Source organism: Apium graveolens, chromosome 5 (assembly GCF_009905375.1).
Source record: "Apium graveolens cultivar Ventura chromosome 5, ASM990537v1, whole genome shotgun sequence".
Lineage (NCBI taxonomy): Eukaryota > Viridiplantae > Streptophyta > Magnoliopsida > Apiales > Apiaceae > Apium > Apium graveolens.
In genome coordinates, this window is record NC_133651.1 from 116,548,810 (window position 1) to 116,571,062 (window position 22,253).

Here is a 22,253-nt window from a genome sequence, read left to right on the forward strand (position 1 = left end):
GTAGATGGTATGCCAGTGTTTAGGTTTGAGGAGTTTTGGGTGAGAGGGACACTTGTGACTGAAGTCACAGTTTGACTCACAGTTGAAACTGTGGTTGTGATAGTATGTTTTCACTTTGATTGTGAACCTCCATTTGAATAGAAGGGGAGGTAGCTAGGTTACTGTCATGTACCATAGCCTCAAACCCATGTCCTTCTTGTACATGAATAGCACATAAAGGTGCCTGTTGTCTTGCCTCCTCATTTGATGGATTGTTACAAATTTTACTCCTAGCCTCAATTGTAGATGCAATATCAGCTAGGGTTGTGAGGGTAGTTGACTCTCATAGAGGACCCTCCGCTTGAAATAGAGAGGAGTTGAATAGCTCCCCCTCAGGAGTACTACCCTCAAACCTTATAGTCTGTGAAGGCTCATTTGCACATGAAGGTGCATCATTATTCACAAAGTCTTCAGTAAAAACTGATGAAACCCTGTATTTGTGATGGTGTCATCAAGGTCTAAACATGAAATCGGCATTACAACTTCGAATACTCGGATAACTATTACATTATTCGTCAGTTACAACCTAATAGCAAAGGGGATATTGCATAAAATTTTAATCCAACTCCATAGCACAGACCTTTAAAAATATTCTACTATCATATTCATTATGGATTACCATCTACATACTAACCTCCATAAACTTTAAGTAATCTTCCGATTGACATCGATTGACTACATTCTCCTCTGTAACTGTATTTCTCATCTTCATCTCACCGGAAGGGATAAGGTAAATAGTTATAAATTAATTATTCTTTTCAGAGTCTCTTAAAATTAGGGTTTGGGCTTAAAAAAGAGAGGTAGTTAATTAACTGCTACGGTTTGGATCACTAAGATTAAACCCACTTTTCTAATTACTAATTGAAATATCACTAAATTACTAATTAATATCTTCATAAACTAAAAAACAAATCTTAAAAAACCAAGATTTATGTTTTAAAAATAACTCCAAAAATAGTAACATGTGATATTTTAGTAACAATATTGTACGTACTATTCCATAATTTTTATGTAATATTTTATTTTTTTAAAAAATACCCCAAATATATTAAAAAAGAAAACAACCAACTTCACATTCAAATTCGAAACAAAATTGGGGTAAAACAAAATTTATAAAGAAAGAATGAGGTAATTTTAATCAAAAAAGTAACAAACACATAACAAAGGATTTCGAGAAAAGCGTGACAAACATAACTCGTTACACTCTTTCATTAATACGAGATAAATTAATTTGTCCTTCATTTGCTTTCATAAGTAAAATGTAAATTTATAAAAAAAAATTCCTTAGGAGTTCGTAAAAAATAACAAAAAATACTACACATGCCCTTATTTTAATACGAATGTTATTTATAAAATATAAGGCCAAAAAAATATAATCCGTATAGAGCTACAATGGTTTGGTTTTCTTTACATACATTCAATGATTTTCTTAAACTGGAGTGTGTTCACATATACGTGCAGCCTATTAAATCAGAAACATAAAAACAAAGCGATTGTTTGCATCCACTTAAAACATGAACAATTTTCATACATTATGATGCAAATATTTAAATGCAAAGTTATACAAGTCTTCCATTCAATTACCACAATAATCCAACACAAGATTTAAAAATTTGACATACAAATCCGGAAAATAGGTCTATGGATATCAGAATACAACAAAACGCCATTTTAACAGTAAATAAATTTCGAATCCAAATATCAATCATTCAACATTGTTGACAGTCTTCAATTACGGGGATTAACTTCAATATCAAAGGTAGGAATTTCTTCGTCTTGGCACAATGTGAATCGTAATTCATCATCACAGTTGAGCTCTCTCTCCCTAATAAATTTACTCCACCCACCAGAAAACCTTGCTCTGTGATCATTCAAGACAATTTTTATGTCCCAGGTTGATTGTCCAGTTCTGAATTTGACATATTCGCCACTCTTCCAATCTCGATTATGGAGCTTTATGTTTGTAGGTAGGTGCTGTATAATGAGTATATAATTAGCAAAGGACTTTTAGCGTGTACGCAGTCATTATAAAACAATTTTTTTTAAAATTTATGCACATTTTTTGTTTAAAATAACAATAGAAATGAATTATTAACTGCTGCTTACCACTCTGTGGCATCTGTTGTTAAGATTGCTCCTAAAAATCTTCTTGGAGAACTGATATATTTCTGCTTCCTGCATTTGCGCTTTGGTCTGGTTACCGATCATATCAACATCTTCTCCTACATTAACAGTCCCAGGAACTTTTGCAACATCTTCACTGATTGCAACCTCTTCCTCTGGTAGCATTTCGACTTCATTAACTTCAGTATCATTCACTGGTGACATTTAAAACACAATGTCAGTCTAATGTATAAACCTACTACATCCGCCAACAAAAAGGATACAGGATGTCAGTTAAATTTGGTTTAAAACTGTGATGATATTTATTTGGACACCAATCCTCGAAAAGAAAGCAACCATACAAGCATCTTTTTGTGCTTTTAGTTTTTGCGCTGCGACCTTGCATCTCCATTCCATCCATCTGAAAAATGCGTCCGTAAAACCCACCTTCGGCATTAAAACTAAAATACAGACTATCACATTCCATCAATCCAAAGTATGTTATCAATTTTTTTAAACCATATATGAATCTAAACTTCTTATTATATTTTATTTTCCATCTCAACCCATTTATTACGATGCTTTCAATTCCACAAAGACCACGTTCCGTCTCTTGGCCTAAGAGCGTAGGCAAAACCTATTTAAGCAATCAAACAAATATGTTATCATTAATTTTGATGATCATATTTTAAAATTTTCTTAAACAAATTACACTAAACTTACGACATGTCCGTGCTTTATTGCTCCACTGTCCAGAATTTTAAAAAATGATCTTCTTCCTATTTTCTCTCCTGAATTACAATTCCAAGTAACTGTGTTAGTTTACCAATTTTTTTTATCAAAATGACTCTGATCATATGCAGTCACTCATTAATAGGTAATTAAATTAGAAAATACTTGCTTCCTTCTCAGATTGTATAAGTTGTTGTTTAAACACACAAATGTGGACAATATTGGAAGATGCTTCCCTCAAATTGAAGCCAATAACATCTCCAGCAAAAAGCTCTATATCTGAGACAAACGCTTCCCAACCACTTACAAAGTGACACGTATCACCATTCCATTGCAGCTGAATCTCCCATTCTCTGACCCCAAAAGTTAACAGAATAGTCTTCATACCTTTCCATTTTTTAAATAGCTCTACATTTTAAAGGAAAGTTTAGACTTAATTGTTTATAATACGGAGTACAAACAAAGAGAGATTACATATAGCCTTATATGTTTGGAAATTTGAGATTGTATACTCACCGATTTTCGCATAAATATTTCAGTCCCAATTCCTCTGACCTCAATCAAGTATTCCTCAGGATTGCTTCTTACAGCATTATGAGTGAATAGTCCTAAATATTTTTCAGTTTTTAACTGGTCTGTACTATGAATAATTTCATGAAGTCTTGGATCATCAGAGTGCTCACTCATGAAATAATCAAGGGGGTCAATTATTGGAGTAAAGTTGCACTCGCCAGATTATTGTAACAGTGAACAGTGAAGTTTCCATATCCATAATACTCAAATATCTGAACAGAGTAATTTTTACTCCACGAAACCTAAGAAATTCAACCATACCACATATTTTCTTCCTACGCCTATCGTACACTGCATTCCACAATACAATCTTACACCTTAAGTGCAAAAAATGGTCAAGTTTGTGGTCACATTTCTGAATGAAAGTATTTGGAAGTCTCTAACAAGATATAGAAAAATCTGTTAGACGGTTAAAATTACTCATGGATGGAGTTTATCTAATTCAACTAATAATAGAAACACTTACAAATGTCCCTTCTTCATCGTTCTCCACATTCGCAGAAATAAAGGTAGCCAATGGTTTCCGACCTTGACCTGAAAGTAATTTATGACCTAACCTTCATTATCACTAAATATGATTACTGTGACTAGAAATATTATAATTGATTTCTGCTTACCCATGTCCCATTCAATGCCACATGAAAGAAATTTTCTCTTTATTTTCTGCAAATCAGGGTAATATATCTTTAGGGTAATATATCTTTAGTAGTAATTGATAATTGTGCGTAGCTAACATTATACATAAAACTAATACTACTAAATATCTAACTTCAAACAAATATTAGCCTAATAAGATTTGCGAGAAACATGAAATCATATTTTATCCAATCAGAGAGGTTGAAACCCTATGTAATCTGGTTTCATCAATAATCCTTACGATGTCCAACCAAGTTACTCAGGATATATTATAGATCTTAAATTAAGTCCGGGAAAGATCATGAAGTTGACATATAAAGTTAGATCAGGTACATACTTGAAAAATCCTAAAACAAGTTGAAATCATACATTCTACATAACTCAACTATCACGAATTCACCATATAAATAAGTGTTAGCTTCTTCGACATGCATGTTACAGAGCACTTAGGGAATTTAAAGTCCTTTTCAATAACAAGAAGAGCTGTGTCAATTGCAAACTTGCCATTATATAAACCCTAACTAAAACACAATTTTGAAATTGGACACAAAGATATTAAACTTACCTCCATCTGCATCTGATCCATCTTTCTACTTTACAGTGAATGAGAGTTTCAAAACCACAATCTACACAAATACAAGATGATTCTATCTAAGTAGTACTTTGTTCTCCCTTTGATAACCTTTAAAAATTAATTTAATAATACACTATAAATTATTATCATAGATTAATTGATAATATTTTATAGTCCTGCTATTATTGGGTAAAATATTAAAAATACTTTTTTTTATTAAATGTATAACTTTCGTATCATATATAAATACTAATTCCTAATTAATATTTTGATTTATTTATAATATACATGTTTCATCTAATCGTTTCCAAATACAAAATTTCAGGTCTATAATTTATTAAGAAAAAAATGTTTTTAAAACAAAATTAGAGAAATAATACAATATAATATTTTACATCTAATCACGTCTAATCGTAAACTAATCAAAAAAGTTTCATAAGACAAAGTTAACGAAATTAAACCACAAAATTTCATGTAAAATGCAACATATTTAACAAAGTACACTTTTATTCTAAAAAGAGATACATTAATTTTTTTCTTGATTTGCTCAGATACATTAAAGAAATTTATATATATATATATTTTTTACATATTTACAAAAAATATTTTCCCCAAGATAACTGTTATTGACTAAATTCAGTCTTTTTCAAGAGTGAATAATTATTGCCAAAAGTTTTAACGTATGCACAAAAAATAATTTTACATGATACTCTCTCCGTCCCCCTCAATTCTTTACATTGGGGGAGGGAGACTCGGCACGCACTTTAATGCTCTTATTAAATATAGTTGCATAATTATTTTTTAATTTTTTTTTCTTCCAAATAAAAATATAATGTACAAACTTTTATACAAAAAAAGAAAATTTTAAAAATAAATTACAGAAGTATACTTTATAGTTGCCTTAAAATGCGTGTCAAACATGTGAAAAAAACTGTAAAGAAATGAGAGGGACGGATGTAGTATTTTATAAGTAAAATGTGGTTTTGGGAATCCGTTTTACATTATATTTATAAATATAATTTTGGATTACTTGTGGATAACATTTTAAATTAAATTAATTGTAAAACATGTATCCAAATAGAATATAAATGCCAATATTTATTGAAATGACTAGACATGTAATAAGTACATACAAAATAATATATTTATAAATTTTTTCTCCAGACAAGAAAATTATATTACACACGTACGGAAGATGAAAGGTTCACAACCTTTTGTCCACAACAAGGCTTTACACATTCCTTTTCTTTAAATCTTAAAAGTAGCAAGTTAACTACATCTTTTACCAAAACTTTCTCAAATGGCTGATCAAACTATTTTCACTGTTTCACTAGAGTTGATCTTTCTTCTTTTTTCTCACCTTATTTTTCATACATAAAGCTTCAGTTTGTTTATGAAGTTTTTGTTAGTATGGGAGCGTAAACAACCAGGAAAACATATCAAGTATGTCCTTGAAGCTCTTGACTGGGATAAGCTATATGACTTTCATCAGCATCAAATGGAAGTTACACGTGACCAGTTCTATGGCTTCGTTTCTTATTGTGTTAGACACAATGTTCATCAGGAAAGCTTCTTTAACTCATCTCTCAGACTGTTGCAGAGGCATAATGTTGATTTTAATCTTTAGGTTTTATCAAATCTATCTTCTACATATTTCCCTATCTAGATTTGCTTACGTTTTCTTTAAGGCATTATATAGATCGGCTGAATTAGATAGTACCGCTACCGAAATGTATATGATGGTAACCAATACTGAAATGAAAGGAAGAGTGAAAGAGATTATTACTCTGCTCTCAGACATGTACAATAACATTGCTGGAAATGATATCCTCCTCCCAACAAACAAATTATGTCCAAATGCACGGAGTAATAGACCTGAGACCTGCTAGATGGACCTTCGCTTTAGGTAGACTTGTGGAATTCACTTTGCACTAGAGCAGTCCAAGGAAACTATCAGGAAGAAGGTGAATTATGGCCAGAGGGTTTGAAGATGGCACATCTTTGGAACTCAAATGTCACAAATGCACTCTTCAACTGATGTTTTTCAAGATTTTACTTTATGCTATGAATTATTAAATTTACGCAATGGAATTGTGTTATCTTCAATTGAACCTATGTATCTAGAATTTTTATCTAACTATCTTTATGCCATATTTCTATGACTTTATTTTGATTACAAGATTCTTGACGTATATGTTGTGCATAACATATTTTTGGTTTACGGACACATTTCTAGCTTATAGTGGAAGTTTATTGTGAATACATCTTTCACAAATGTGTCAATGTTTGACAATGGAATCAATGTCTGCATTTTTTAAATGTTATCACTTGCATCAACCTCAAATGCAAGTTGTGATTCACCTGTTCTATTGTTTTGAGTCATACTGTGTTAGTCACAATATTCATCATGACTGTTTTTATAAGTAATAGATGTGACTGTTTATCATGTATAATGTGCAATTCCATCTTCATGTTTTCTGAAATGTATCTAATAAGAAGATCTTATAAATCACAAGATATTAATGGTCTTCATTTTCACCATACTCAGCATGTTTAGACTGTTTAGAGACTAGCTGTTTCATTCTCATTCTTGGTCAACATTTGCTTAAACTGACCAGCTGAAATAGATAGCACCTCTAATGAAATGTATAGTACTGTCACAAATACTAATATAAGAGGAAGAGTGGAAGAGATGATTTTTCGGCTTTCATATATGTATGCTAACATTTGTGGATATCATCTGCTAATACCAGAACCTGCTATATGTACCAATGTTTAATATAGCCATCTGAAACTCCCTTTGTACTATAGCAGATCATGGAAATTAGCATGAAGCTCATGAAATATGATAGGTTTGGATCATGACACATCTCAGGAACTCAGATTGTCACAATTGCAGTGTTCGACTTATGCTCTTGAAGATTTAACGTCATTGCTATAAATTCTTATGTCAGAAAAATAAAGTTTTATTATCTTAGGTATAACTTATGATCTCAGGTATCTATCTATCTATATGCTATGTTTTATAAACTTCTTCTTATAAGAAGATTGTTGACATGTATACAGTGCATAACATTTTTTGGTTATACAGCAAAATTTTAAGCTAATAGTGGTAGATTAAATTTTCTAAATCTATTTCAAATGTAATCTTCCTCAAATGTAATTTTTTTTAAATGTAATATATCTCAAATGTAATCTTTTTCAGGGTGGTTATGCTTTTGTTTTTGAACGAAGGGTGGTTATGCTATTGATGCTATTTATGTGAACATGTTATCAAGTACAAGCAGACGCCGAGTAATATTTATCACGTAAAGTCGTCTTACTGTCAATAAAAAAATTATTTAATATGCTATTAGCTCAAATTTATTAAATATATTTTCCCAATATATGTAAAAAGTATATTCGCGTAACAAAAATTTCGTTAAAAAAGTAATGTTGTGTTAGTGTTCAACTGAAAAATTACATAAACATCTCTATTTATAAAATTTAATAAATTTTAAAAAAATTTAATTTACTTAACATGCGTAGCGCGGGTAAAAATTCTTAATTATAACTAAAAATTATAACTAATCCCATGGCACAAATTTTTAAATATACCTTTCTTTTAAATATAAAGAAAGCAGGGGCAGATGAAGTATTATTTTTAAGTTACCACTGCAGTGGGATGCTCAGTATTATACACTTGTAATATTTTATTCATAGTCAAAAAAATGGTACTAGCTAGGAGTAATATTAAATTTTTGTAGTAGTAATGTTGAGAAAAGGCTTTACCAAACAGAATAGAAGCCACCCGTTACGCAGATCGAGGAGGAGGAAAATAGGCCACCCAGTCGTGTACTCTGCTGCCTGCCCTGCCCATCCTTTTCTTTCTTGCGTTCGGCCTCGGTACTGCTCCCCCCCTCTTCCTCTATATACAACACTACTATTATATCCATCTCTATATACATATACACATACACATGTTATATACACACTGCTCCATCACTAGTTTGTTTCATCTCATACACTCCTTATTACTATCAGATTCTAATTTTTCTATCACCCTATGCTTTTTCATTCGTGTTTTGTACCTAATTTTTGTTGATTTGAGTGTGTAACTATATTGTTTTCAACTATCTCTTTAAATTCTATGCAACTATTGATGATGTAGTCACGTAGGTTATCTCAAATCGGTAGTCTCTAAGTTGTTCGATGGAATTCCTATTAGAGTGTCATTAAGCTATCAACTTCAAATGAAGATTGTATTTAGTAAAAAGCAACACATGTTTTTAGCCTCACCTCTATATTGCCTTAGTGACTTCACATAGTGCAACTCATAAAGTCATACGACATACGTGATGATCAATATAATGCTGCGATGTATTGCCTTCTTTAGAAACATTCTTGTTAAACTTAAAATGGAGTATTGATTAGTTTCAACGTTGTTTAAAAATTACTCAGTTTTTATTTTTTTCTCATGCGCATATATGTAATCTGTTTAACTCTTTTTTCCTAATTCGTAACTGAGACCATTTACTGACATACATTTCAACTGAAACATACATTTCAACTTTCCGAGAACTAGCTTGATGACTACCATATGGCTAAGGTACTAAATATATTGGCGGATTTGGTTTAGTTGTATTTTTGTCTATCATATGTAGATGTTCAGTGTTCACTAAATCTTCTAATTCTCAAATAATCTACCAACTTCAAAATAATTACATTAGTGTAATCAAGTCACAGAATTCATCCTTATTTTATCTTTGATAAATGAATCTGAAGGCAATTAATCATTTCCATACGAGGTCTTAACTTCGGCATTATTTTCTTTGCCTATACTTTGGGACAGAATAAATATCTTTCTCATGAAATAATATAACAAATAACTCAAGTAAGACACTGTATGCTTAAGTTTAACAGATGAAAATCAGTACTCGTCAACCACCAGTCTACCGCACCGGTAAAGTACTTATATTGTTAATTTTGTTTGTATAAATTTCCGGTTTATCTTATGTTGTATAATATTTCAGGTTTTAAATTTCGGAGCCTGATCGGCATGGCAGAAGGTAAAATATCTGTTTTTTGTTTAAGATTATTATATTCTTCACTAGTTTCCCAACTACTTGATACCTACTTGTTCTGCGGACTTTATGTCCAATGCATATAGGTGTAGTTGCTTCTTTAAGTTTCCTGGGAATTTAGCCTCCGACTAATAATATATGTTTGCTTGTGGATGCTCTGAAGGTGAAAATGGATCAACAAAACAACACGTGTCTCCCTATGATGAGGCAATGGATGCTCTGTCCTCTCTAATTACAAAGCGTACTCGTGCCGATAAGAGCAATAGCGGGGACCGCTACGATTTAATGTTTGATTATCTAAAAGTAACAATCTGATTTGAATTTCGTAATGTGTTGATGACTTTCTTAATCTACGTATATAAAAAGCTAATAGTTACGATTATGACATAGATTCTGGAACTGGACGAGCCAATATCAAAGATGAAGGTCATTCATGTAGCAGGCACCAAGGGAAAGGTTGTATTTCTTTTATATAAATTACTGTAAAGTGAAGGATTTTTTATAAATTACATTTACATTTCAAACTCACACAGCTGTGATTGACTCTCCATATAAACATGGGAGTTTATGACCATCATCTCTTAACCTATATTATTTGTCAGTCTTTCTTCTCTTATTTGATCTTTGGCTAGAAGCATGTACTTTTTAATTGGTGTCTTTTCAACTTAAGCTGATATCATCTTTTCTTCTATTTTCAAATCATAATAAGATGACAGATATCACTAACTTGAATAAAATGATCGAAACTGATAGAATTTTTCCGTGTTCTTTCTGTTGTGGCTAAGACTAGGTACCATGTTTATAAATGTTAGACGACTGTACATGAAGCACATGTGACATGACTGGCGTCATTTAGCACGGAGCTTCCATAAAATTTCGTCTCCCTCTAATTTATCATGTTAACCTCTGTCCAGAAGCAACAATCTTTATTTATATTTACAAACAATACAAATAGGTAAAACCTGGCTGAAAAAAATTATAAAAAAAAAAGTAAAAATCTGTTCATATATTTACAAGCAAATATAAGAATCTTTTTTTTCCCTGAAAATAATAGGGTATGTTGAATGCTGGTCAATGAGTATATAAAGTTATTTATCACTAAATACATGTCAATTGTGAAGGGTTCAACTTGCACTTTTACGGAAGCTATATTACGTAGTTGTGGGTTCCACACCGGACTTTTCACATCACCTCATCTCATTGATGTTCGAGAAAGATTTCGATTGGATGGGTGAGCCTTATTATTTAAATAATCCTTTTCTCTCTCTCTCTTGGTGTGTCGTGTGCGTGATAATACTTAATTTAGTTCCCCCTATCATATGTATTTTGTTACTAATCTCTAGTTGTATTTCCCCTTATTCCCACTCTTAAGTGGTGAATTTAGTGGCCTAACACACGAATCAGTAATCGTGAATGTGCCATTAATTATTTCAGATCTAGGTTGTCCTTGGTTGGGATTAGCTTAGTTTTTAATTTACCTAAATGATGACCAGACTCTCTTTTCAGCAGGAAATCAATGTATTCCAGTTTAAGATATGGAAGTGGTATAGCATATATATGTTCCATTGCATGCAAGGTTGTGGAGAAATAACAGTTAGCCTAGTTGCTCGGTGTTAGAAAACTTCAGCAAATATATACCGCAATTGTACGGGGGTACATAAAAACGTCTGCAAGTGGATGCCAATTAACCAATACTAACATATCTCATACTAGATCAGTTTAAGTTCCAAACATAAACATTCCAAGTGAAAAACAAATAACTTTGTATTTTCCACCTCAAAATAACAACAAAATAAGAGATGAAGATACTGAGTGTTATTACCTTTGACATCGCACAAGGCACAGAAGATGTCATCTGGGTGCTTATACCAAAGCGCCATGGATGCCCAACAAGTTTTGGAAATACTGGAAACCGTCTTTTGTAACTTTACAGTTGTATTAGTTTGGATTAATTTGATATGCTTTTCCTTCAGTTACAATGGCAAGAATCTTCAGCCCTAGTAAAATGGATCTGATGACTTTTGCATTCTTTGTGGTTATTTCAGCGTAGACATATGCAAGGAGAAGTTTTTGGCATATTTCTGGTGGTGTTTTGATAGACTGAAGGCATGTACAGTCATGACTTATTTGATTACATGTTTAATATATATATTTTTTGTTGTCATATATGTTCAGAATGTTCATAATTTGCAGATTTTCTTGTGAGTTCTATTTTTAAATCCTTGTATGGGATATTTGCAGTTCATGAAAAGTAGTTGCTTCGAAATTTACGAAAATCTTTACAAAATTATAAATTCTGTTATGCATATTTATGGCAGTGATGATTCTTGCAGATAGTGCTTTGAGTTAGAAATTTAATCATGGCAGATTCCTCAAGGAATAATAATTACTTCAGTAAATACATTTCTGATTGCTTTGGTCAAACAATAATTTCGTTGTTGTGTTGAACTATTTATTAAATCATCCCAACCCATAGGAAGTGTCGAGTCTCAGCACGGTTACTCCATTTTACAATAAAAAGTCAGAGTAACATAGTTAATATCCTCTAGTAACTAGATTACAAAAATAAATTAATTATCAAACATGAAATTTAGGTGAATGGCTTAAAAAATCTTGAAAAAAAAATTGTTGAAACACAAGTGCACACTAATAATGTTGGGAACAAATCCATCTTATACTTGTCTATTTCAATCTCATGCTGACCGCGATCAATTACATGACTTGCCTATCCAGTGCTATGTCACTTGTTTCTAATTTCCTTCTTATTCTTCCTACAGGAAAGAACCGACGATGACATAACACCGATGCCTACTTACTTTCGGTTTCTAGCGCTACTTGCATTTAAGATATTTGCAGGAGAACAGGTATCAAGCATTCCTTACACCAACCAGCTCTTTATCTAACCAGTAAAACAATCAATACTTTTATATAATATCTTCAAGTATTAAATTACTGACTATGACACAGGTGGATGTTGTTATCTTGGAAGTTGGTTTAGGAGGGAAGTTTGATGCAACAAATGTGGTATGCTCAGTTTCTACAAGATTTTACAATTAAGTTTAAATTACAATTTTGTTCAATTTCAGGTGAGATTATAAACTGGGATACAGTTTCAGTAGTAAGATCTATCACACTATGACTTTTTCAGGTTCAGTCTCCAATTGTATGTGGAATATCATCCCTGGGGTATGACCACATGGAAATCCTTGGTTAGTTTTTTGTCTTTTGATTTTAAATGTTGTAGTTTCATTAATCTGCTTTGTGTATCTTGTAAGTGATTTAATGGGCAGAGGCATGTACTACCTTAGTTCTGTGTTGCGTACTTGAATGAGTTTGTTTTTTACTCCACAAGATAGATGGCCAAATTGAAGTTGCCCCTAGTAACGATTTTGTTAGATAAAAAGGTTCTATTTGCTTGAACAGTTCTTTATTACCAGTTGTGCATATGGGTTAAATATCAAAATGGTCAATCAACTGAATGTCATCTATCAGTTTAATCATCAAACTTAACGAGGTATCATTTGGATCACTAAAGTCAGAATAAATATCAAAAAGATACCTCAAAATATGTGCTCGAGAATTAAAATTTATTTTATGAATTTCTAAACATTTTTCTTAATTCCTATTACAACCAAATAAAAAAATATGAATTCATAGTATTTTAGATGATTTTGTGAGATTTTTAAAATTTATCTACTAATAATTTTTATTTAAATAAAGAAAATGACTACAAAATTAAAAATAAATATTAGAATTTTTTTAAAAAATCTTACTATATTATATAAAATACTATAATTCATACATTTTCATTTGGTTGTAATATGATTCAAGAAAAATATATAGAATTCCATAAAATAATTTTTAATTCTCGAACACATATTTTGAGTTATTTGTTTGATATTTATTATGACTTTAGTGATTCAAATGATACCCCGTTAAGTTTGATAATTAAAATGATATATGGCTTTCAGTTAAGTGACCACTTTGATATTTAACCCTTGTGCATATTTCTTTATGAATTTGGTAAGTTGAAAATATAAAGAGGTGTATGAATCTCTACATCTTATTTATGAAAATTTCCTAGAAATAAGTTAATATATGCCTTTTAAACAGTATTGGCAGATGTAAAACTGCGGCAGTACTATAATGCAATTTATCTGAAATTAAACATATGCAGAAAGAAATACATTTGATTTAAATTAGGCAAAAGTGTAGTAAGAGTTCATTAGTAATAATGTTTACCCACCTTATGTAGGCAGTCAATAGATTTATGTTTTGGTTCTACAGACAAACACTACCATGATTGGAGGCTGATTCTTGCAAACTGTGTTGGGGCGATTATGCAAGAACTTTGTACTTAATTAAATAATATAAGAAAATGTATGTAAGAAGTTGTTATCATGGCCTCACCATGACGTTGGCAAGGTGGTGGAATGATGTCATGGCTCTGGACAAGGCAAGACATGATCTTATTCAACCCATACCTGTTTTACCTTTGCCCAGATATGTTTTACCCTAGTCTAGACTTTTTTTGTTGCCTGAACAAGCTGATATGATTTGAATTTCATATCTTAGTTAATTTAGTGTTGTAGCCATGATTCGTTGAGCGCCTCCTCCTAATTTCTCTCTCTTCTTCCTTTTCATTCTAGCCAGTAGCTGTTTTTAAATTGTAATTTTATTTATGATATATGATTATATGATCTGTTGCTTTTCTGTAAGTAATATATTATTATTTTTATTATTATTATTATTATTATTATTATTATTTATTAGCATGGGAGAGGGGAGTGAAGGATTAAACCGCCCATGACCTTGGTCATGGAAGAGGGGTGTGGGTGTCTTACTACTAAGCTAAGACCCGACAATTTGGATAATCGAATCGGTTCAGATCGGATCAATTTTGTATCAGATCCACTTTCGGATTATGATATATTTTGAGACCATTCAGATCGGTTCGGATATGATTCGGTTCAGGTCTAATTTAAACTAAAATCAGATAAAATTTGAATTAAGATCGGATACAATTTGGTTCAGATTAAATTTGGTTAGGATATTTACGGATCATAACTTACTCTTTTTTTCAATTTGTGGGACTTAAAAAATATCTTTTATAAAATGTAGTATTATTAGTATCATATTATGTACTTTTACAAACATTTACGATAAAATAATTACGTTATCATAAAAAAAATAGTTTTAAGTATGAGTTTTGCTTATTTTGGGTCAGATTCGGTTCGGATAATATATTATTCGGTTTTGTTCGGTTCCAACTTATAATCAGATATAGAATGATTGAATCATTTTCGGTTAAATTTTCGGTTCGGGTAATTTTCAGATCGGTTTAAATCGGTTTTCGGATAATTATCGGATTATATAATTCGGATCTCGATTTCATAAATTTCGGTTGGGTTTTCCGGATCTAGACCCATTTTGCCAGGTCTGAGCTAAACCCTCAGACTTATATAAATTATAATTGAGAACATAATATTATACTATACTTGCTCAATTTAACCAATACAAAATGATATATATTATATTGTAGGAAATTGGACATTGTGGGATAAGGAACGTTGAAAGAAATTAAGCTTTTTATTATTTCTTCAACATACGAGTAATTTCCACTTTAAATATGTAATATATTTATATGTTAAGTCATAGATGAATATTATCACAGTTGCCTTGCCACGGTGATGGTCCTGGCCAAGGCTGTGGAGTTCCTTACCAAAACTGAGGTGCCATGACACCATAACAATAATGTTGTCAGTTAGATAGTACTTTATATATGTAGAAGTTGCCTAAAGTTGCCTTTACTTACGTCTAATACTATGTAAATTAGATAATACATAATTAGTAACTTTATGTGATAATTCTGGGCGTAACAGTCATAGGATTTCTTCTCTTGTCTCAATATAAAATTATATACACTGCATGATTACTCGTATAGTTGCGTTAGCTGTAGGACTTCCTTGAATACTTTTGTACGGAGCTAGTGAGCAATTTATATGCTGTAGGATCATTGTATATGCTATGGATCTATGGAAATAAAACGTTGTTTTTAGAGCAAACCAAAACACAACATAATTGTAGACCACTTGGTCTAAATAATTATCTCCCTTTGCACTTTCAATTTATACCCGTGCTTTAAAATTATATATTAAAGCTTGTTAGTATTAAAGACGTGTGATCATGATCTATAATTTTAGTATTGTTGTATTATTTTTAGCACTCAAATTTCAAATTGTAGAGGGAATTAACATTCTACTATACCTTGTGGCAGGGTATACATTAGGAGCAATTGCTGGTGAAAAATCTGGCATCTTAAAGGTGTTTGTCTCAAACTTTTTATTTGAACAACTTTTACTGCACTATGCATCTGATATCTCATATATGAATATAGATTTAAAATAGTTTTTGATTTTTTCTTTTCTCAATTCATTTCTGATAATTGTGCTTACTTTTACTCTTCATTGGTTTTTATTGTATTTATGTATATAACGACGCTAGATAGTATTTTTAATTTTTGTATTTACCTATATCAATTAATAATATTTTTTCTCTTAAATTCTTTATATCATGAAGAGAGGAGTTCCCGCATTTACAGTTTGCCAGCCTGATGAGGCTATGCACGTGCTCGAAGAGACAGCTTCATCCTTAGATGTAAGTGCCAAATGTTAATCATTACTACTGTCAATTTAACCCTATGAACAAAATTGTATATTTAATGTGGCGAAATGACACAATTATATAAGAAGTGTTTTTTTATTTCCATGTATTTATTATCCTTATAAGTGGTTTTGAAGCCATCTAATTTATATTGGCCACAGTTTTATCTACTTAATAGATTAGTTCTCAGGCTGCGAGACACTATTTTATAGATAAGTTTTAATTTGAAAAGCTATTTTAAAATTTTTAGAGGTGTTTTAATTGCAAAAACTCTTTATTTTAATTAATGCCCACAACCCAGAATAACGACCAACCAAAGCCCAATCACATATAGATCATCAAATCTTTAATGCTTTGGCTTTAATAAGATAGTATAGATAGATATATTTATTTTAAATTTTAATATAATAATTTTAAATATATAATGAAACTCCGTATGGATGAATTTGTATCGGTACCGGTTACAGGTACCTCTGAAAGTAGCAACTCCATTGGATCCACATTTGCTAAGCGGCCAACATCTTGGACTTCATGGTGATCACCAGTACGTAAATGCTGGTCTAGCTATAGCCTTAAGCTCTACTTGGCTTCAAAAGACTGGTCATCTTGAATTCAATTATCTGGATGAAACTGTGAGTTTTTTTTTATAATTAATTACACACGCACACTCCAAGAGTCGAACTCGTGACCTCCCGCAAGGGAGGCATGAGCTCAACCACTGCATCAACACTTTGTTGGCAATCAAACTGTGAGTTCTCTGAATGAAATTTTGTATTTCCACGGTGTTGATTTATTTAACACAGTTATTTCATTTCTTCATGGAACTAGAGTTCTCTTCCTGAGCAATTCATCAAAGGGCTTACAACAGCTGCATTGCAAGGTAGAGCCCAGGTAGTCCCTGATCAGTACATTGATATTGAAAGGCAAGAAGATTTGGTGTTCTATCTGGATGGAGCCCATAGTCCCGAAAGTATGGAAGTTTGTGCAAAATGGTTTGCTCTTGCCGTCAAACAAGTAAATGGACATGGAAAAACCCTGAGTAGCCAGTTACCTGATAGCTCTAGCATGTCAGAGGAAGCTTTGCACACTTCCCTTTCAGAATCCTCAAGGAAAAACTCCTCACAGGTGACTCCAAAAGCATTACTAGTTAATTATAAAATAAAAGCATTACTAGTTAATTTGTGAAAGCTGAAAAAAATTGGTTGAGTGTATTCTAAATTCTACTTTTATCTTTGACATTACAAACTTTAAAGAAATCAGATATTAAATTTATCATGAAACTAATTAGTTGGAAGCTTCATGAGGACGTTATGATTGCATGAAGGTATTCATGGACTAATATGTTTAATAAATAGACACTTCAGTTTTATATATCAATCTTGTATTTTTTGGCTTGGTTAAACAGAACTATGCAAGTGTTCTTAATTATTTACTCTTTTTTTTGTGTGTGTTCCTGAGAGTGTTATAATGTGGTATGTAACTTTATCTATGTTGTATAGTCAGTTGTGCCTCTAATGACACTGCTTACACTCTATTGTGATATCCTTTTGTACTTTCTAAGCATTATGGTTTTGTATGCAGATATTGTTGTTTAATTGTATGTCGGTGAGGGACCCACAACTGCTCCTTCCGCGATTGATAAACACCTGTGCTAGCCATGGTAAATATTAAAATGAGATGTGTCCTTTGTCTTAGTCACCCAGTGCGGAAATTATCTGCGTGTAAAATTTTTGCATGTGACTGATGCTGCTAATGTTGCAATTCATGTTAAACTTATTGTATGGTGGATACTAGAAATTGATTTCAAATGTTGGAGTTGGGTCAAGATCACATGTTTGCATTTTCAAAATAATTTGGAGCTGGTTTTGGTCCAACCCCATGACATTAGAATTGAGGCTTAAGTTTGAAATGTTGAAAAGACCAATCATGTTTCCATACAAAATCTAAAAATATTCTTGTACACATAACAATTATTAATCATATATACTGTTCTGTTTCAAAATCTATTTATAGTTCACTTCTGTTGTAGATACATTATTGCTAATGCATGGCCAACATTAATTTGCTTATGTAGGAGTTCACTTCAAGCAGGCACTGTTTGTACCAAATGTATCAGTGTATAACAGGGTTGGGACTAGTAATGTAGCACCAATTGATTCCCAGGTTGATTTGTCATGGCAGTTGACTCTTCAAAGATTATACGAGTTCATTATACGTGGAGAAAAAGGTGACTTTTTTCCTAAAAACTTGTTTTACGTGGACTCAGTGGTCTGTACGAAGTACCAATATCTACAGGCGCAGATATTGGTATTCGAGACACTTTAAGATAGTTAGGAATGCTGAATATCTCACAAGTAGAAGTTAGTCAAGTGCTAGAAGATTACTAGGTTCCTGAGCAGTGTTGTGAAAAGTGCGCCTAGGCGCAAAGCGAAGCAAAGCGCACCCTTAGCGCCTCATAATATATGTTGAGGCGAAGCAACTTCAATCAAGCGCACGCTTTTAGCCTTGAAGCAGAAAGCGCGCTTAAGCACGAAGCGGTAGAAAAGCGCGCTTTAGCGAAGCTAAGCACTTAATAAGATATTTAATGTTATTGAGCCACTTTTAAGGCCCAAAAGTACTAACTCATAACAAAAAAAAAAGAATTTTGGGTCACTTTTAAGGCCCAAAAGTACTACCCATAACAAAAAAAAAAGAATTTTAGGCCCAAATAAAAAGGCTATATCAGGCTCTCAGCTTTCAACGACTTTAAATGGGGAAAACCCTAGCCGTTCTCTCCTCTCATCTTCTGAAGAGAACACTTTAATACATGAAGAAGAGTCAAATCAGGATTTTGAAGATGAAGACTTCGATGAAGATGACTTTGGTGAAGATGATTGATAAAATATCTACCTGTTGGGAGCTAGAAGTCTGGAATTCTGCCTATGAAACATAAATTTTGAATTTTAATTTTCCCTCTAAAAGTATTATTTAATATATTATAAAGGATAAATTAAGTTTTTTTGGCTTAAAGTGTGATTTAATATATTATGAAGTATAAATTATGTTATAAACTTATATACATATATCCTAAATAATAAATAGATAAATTTGTAAAACATGCGCCTAGCTTCAAAGAAGCGCGCGCCTCGGTTTTGCACTTTGCGCCTAGCTTCAAAGAAGCGCGCGCCTCGGTTTTGCACTTTGCGCCTAGGCTCCTGAGAGTTTTGCGCCTCGGTGCGCTTAATGCTTTCGATAACACTGTTCCTGAGTCCATGTTATATAGCTTATTAGCTTGTAGCATTAGCATATACTGTGAGTAGAGCTGTAATTAGCTGAGCTATTTGTGACTGGCTTAGTGTTGAATAACTGAATTCGATAAAAAAGCACATTCGTTTTTACCTAGAAAATCAATTTTTAAGCCTTGTGAGCAGCTTGAATGTAAATTTACAAATAAATTTATGAATTTTACTCATGATCAAGCTCAAAACTAACACATTGATGACTTTTGTCTAACTAAGAAATTTATTATAAACTGAGCTCAAGCTAGGCTTTCTAAAATACTCTCAAACATCAATAACGAAGCTTCCATTGATACACACTCATTACAATATATAAGCTCTACAGAAGTCAATTAAGACCCAAATTCTATAATTCTGCATAAGCCAAACTTGAGCTCCCTACTGTTGGGTTTGTTGATATCTCAAAATGTAACATTACAATTGCTCGTCATAACAAGAACTTTTTACATAACTTTGTTTAGTTTGATACTGGGAATAAATCATAGGCAAACATAAATATGGCGCTTTTCCTTTGGCTATTTTAGAGGCAAAATTAGCCTCAATGGTTGCTGGACCAGGGGCACATCATGTAATACTGTCTTAACTAACCGCAGCAACGGCCCCTTGTGGGTCCTATAGGGGTGTTCAATAGAATTTGGGTTGATATGTTTTAAATTTCTTCTATGTTTTTAGCAATATATATGTTAGAATAGTACCAACACTATAAACAACATAACTAGATACAAATGGCAGGTCATGTAATACCATCTTAACTAACCACTGCAGCTGCCCCTTGTGGGGAAATTTAGGGGTGTTCAATAGGATTTGGATTGATGTGTTATAAACGCCTTCTGTGTTTTTAGAAAAAATATATTTCTTAGAGTATTATCAGAGTCACTGTAAAAAGCATGACTAGACAGTAGAGACTGATGGCAGGTCACTCAAAAGGTGCAGAAATCACTAGTGACGAAGTTAAAGAGGAATCTGAGAGTTATATAAAGAGGTGCGAGAACAGCACCGTGTTTCCTTCCCTCCCTGTAGCTATCAAATGGTTGAGAGACAATGCACAGCGTAATCAGTCTGTTCGCTATCAGGTAATGTGACCAATGCTTGCTATCTTACAGTATTGATCTGTTGTCATCAGAAAGATGTGGTATATATGAAACCCTTTTTTTCAAAAAGAAATAAAAAATGCAACAGAAGTAGAGTTTCTTGATATGTAATTGTTAGATGATCGCTCCATTTGTGAGGAATGATGACCTAAAGAATAAAGCTTGATTTTTAGAGAATGTAAGATATATGATTAATAAACATGAATTTCGAGAAATTTTCTTTTTCTACCGCCAGTTTGCCACCTACGAGGTTCTGCACTGGTGGTTGGAAAGGGCTATTATAAGTTTAGGTATAATAAATTTTCTTGTAACCTCATTACTGCACTACGTGGTTAATTATACGACTAAACTTGTTTTTCTGTACATGTCGTGTGAGTTTATCTATATTATCTACTCTCACCAATTTATAATTGATTTTGTTATATTTTTCAGGTCCTTGTAACCGGTTCTTTACATCTAATTGGTGATGTATTGAAATTAATCAAGAAGTGAGCATGGATCACATCCCTATAGTTTCATATGAATCTGCATATACCAGAAGTGGCATTTATGGTACCCGGTGACATGTATGGTTTTGCACTTGAGTTGCAACTGAAAGCAGGTGAAAATAACTGTTGACATGGTCCCAGAGAAGAAATTCTTGCTCTAGTGGCATTAATATGCAATTGCATTATAAATTTTGTTTTTCTTTTGGCCAATGTAAGATGTATTGAAGTGGGTTATACTAAAATCTACGAGGATCTCAAGGAAAGAAGAGATATATAGAACTTGTTTTGGTGTAAGAGTTCTAGTCTCCTAGGGATAGAAAATGGTTCAAGTATTTTACAGCAGATGGTAAGCCATCATTTCATAAAAGGTAGTTATTCATTTTTATATTAAAAATATGATATTCTTAATGTATCACATTCATTTTTATATTAAATAACCCGATATTCTTAATGTATCTCATCTCATCTCATGGAAACGTGGTCAGCTGCTGTAATCATGTATTTCTTGGCTGCAAATATTCAATAGCAGGCCATTATTGGAAAAAGAATATAAAAAGTTGGTATTTCTTGGAGATTTTATTAGCACAACATCCTCTAGCACCTCTTTACCCCTAGTAGCTCTCCGTCGTTCAAAAATTACTTCAAGTTTGTTGCTATATGTGGATGCATTTTTTAACTAGCTGAGCTACGCAGACTAGGAGGTATGCCTGGGCAGTGACTGCCTAGGAGCATTTTGCTGGTCTGGTGGCTAGCTTTTTGGCAGTGTTGCACCTAGTGCTCTATCTGGCTTCTCGTTTCTATCTGGCTTCATTAAGCTGATGAAATCATTCTTGAAAACATGTCCCGTAGCGTTATATTTTGTACCTAAGTACGATTCTTTGTTGCAACAATCTACGAAAGCTATAAACATCTGATTTGGATGGTACTACAACAAACCTGGAAATTACCTTTGCTGCAATAGAACTTATTGCTCCCTTAGCCAAGTCGCACAGATTAGTAGTCCTTTGGTGCAC

The 22,253-nt window shown here is 32.5% G+C and overlaps 1 protein-coding gene across 2 annotated transcripts; it reads left to right on the forward strand.

The window, feature by feature from the left end:
- Positions 1-8,393: 8,393 nt before the first annotated feature.
- On the forward strand, positions 8,394-21,691 carry LOC141724403 (folylpolyglutamate synthase). 2 transcript variants are annotated; one of them, XM_074526551.1, is made up of 17 exons: positions 8,394-8,542; positions 9,670-9,705; positions 9,884-10,023; positions 10,111-10,176; positions 10,842-10,951; positions 11,766-11,826; positions 12,498-12,584; positions 12,688-12,744; positions 12,869-12,929; positions 15,998-16,044; positions 16,300-16,377; positions 16,851-17,015; positions 17,212-17,508; positions 17,965-18,043; positions 18,458-18,610; positions 20,589-20,734; positions 21,185-21,691. In XM_074526551.1, exons 2-17 carry the CDS (start codon positions 9,696-9,698, stop codon positions 21,242-21,244), a joined length of 1,617 nt encoding a protein of 538 aa, XP_074382652.1. In that variant the 5' UTR covers positions 8,394-8,542; positions 9,670-9,695; the 3' UTR covers positions 21,245-21,691. The 2 variants fall into 2 exon arrangements, with proteins under 2 accessions (XP_074382652.1, XP_074382651.1); XM_074526550.1 differs by having other exon boundaries at positions 8,395-8,542; positions 20,577-20,734.
- Positions 21,692-22,253: the final 562 nt, after the last annotated feature.

Coding starts and splice junctions, on each gene's coding strand:
- LOC141724403 (XM_074526550.1), top strand. Junction 16,378..16,850: donor AGACAGCTTCATCCTTAGAT/GTAAGTGCCAAA, acceptor TACCGGTTACAG/GTACCTCTGAAAGTAGCAAC. Junction 17,509..17,964: donor CAAGGAAAAACTCCTCACAG/GTGACTCCAAAA, acceptor TTTTGTATGCAG/ATATTGTTGTTTAATTGTAT.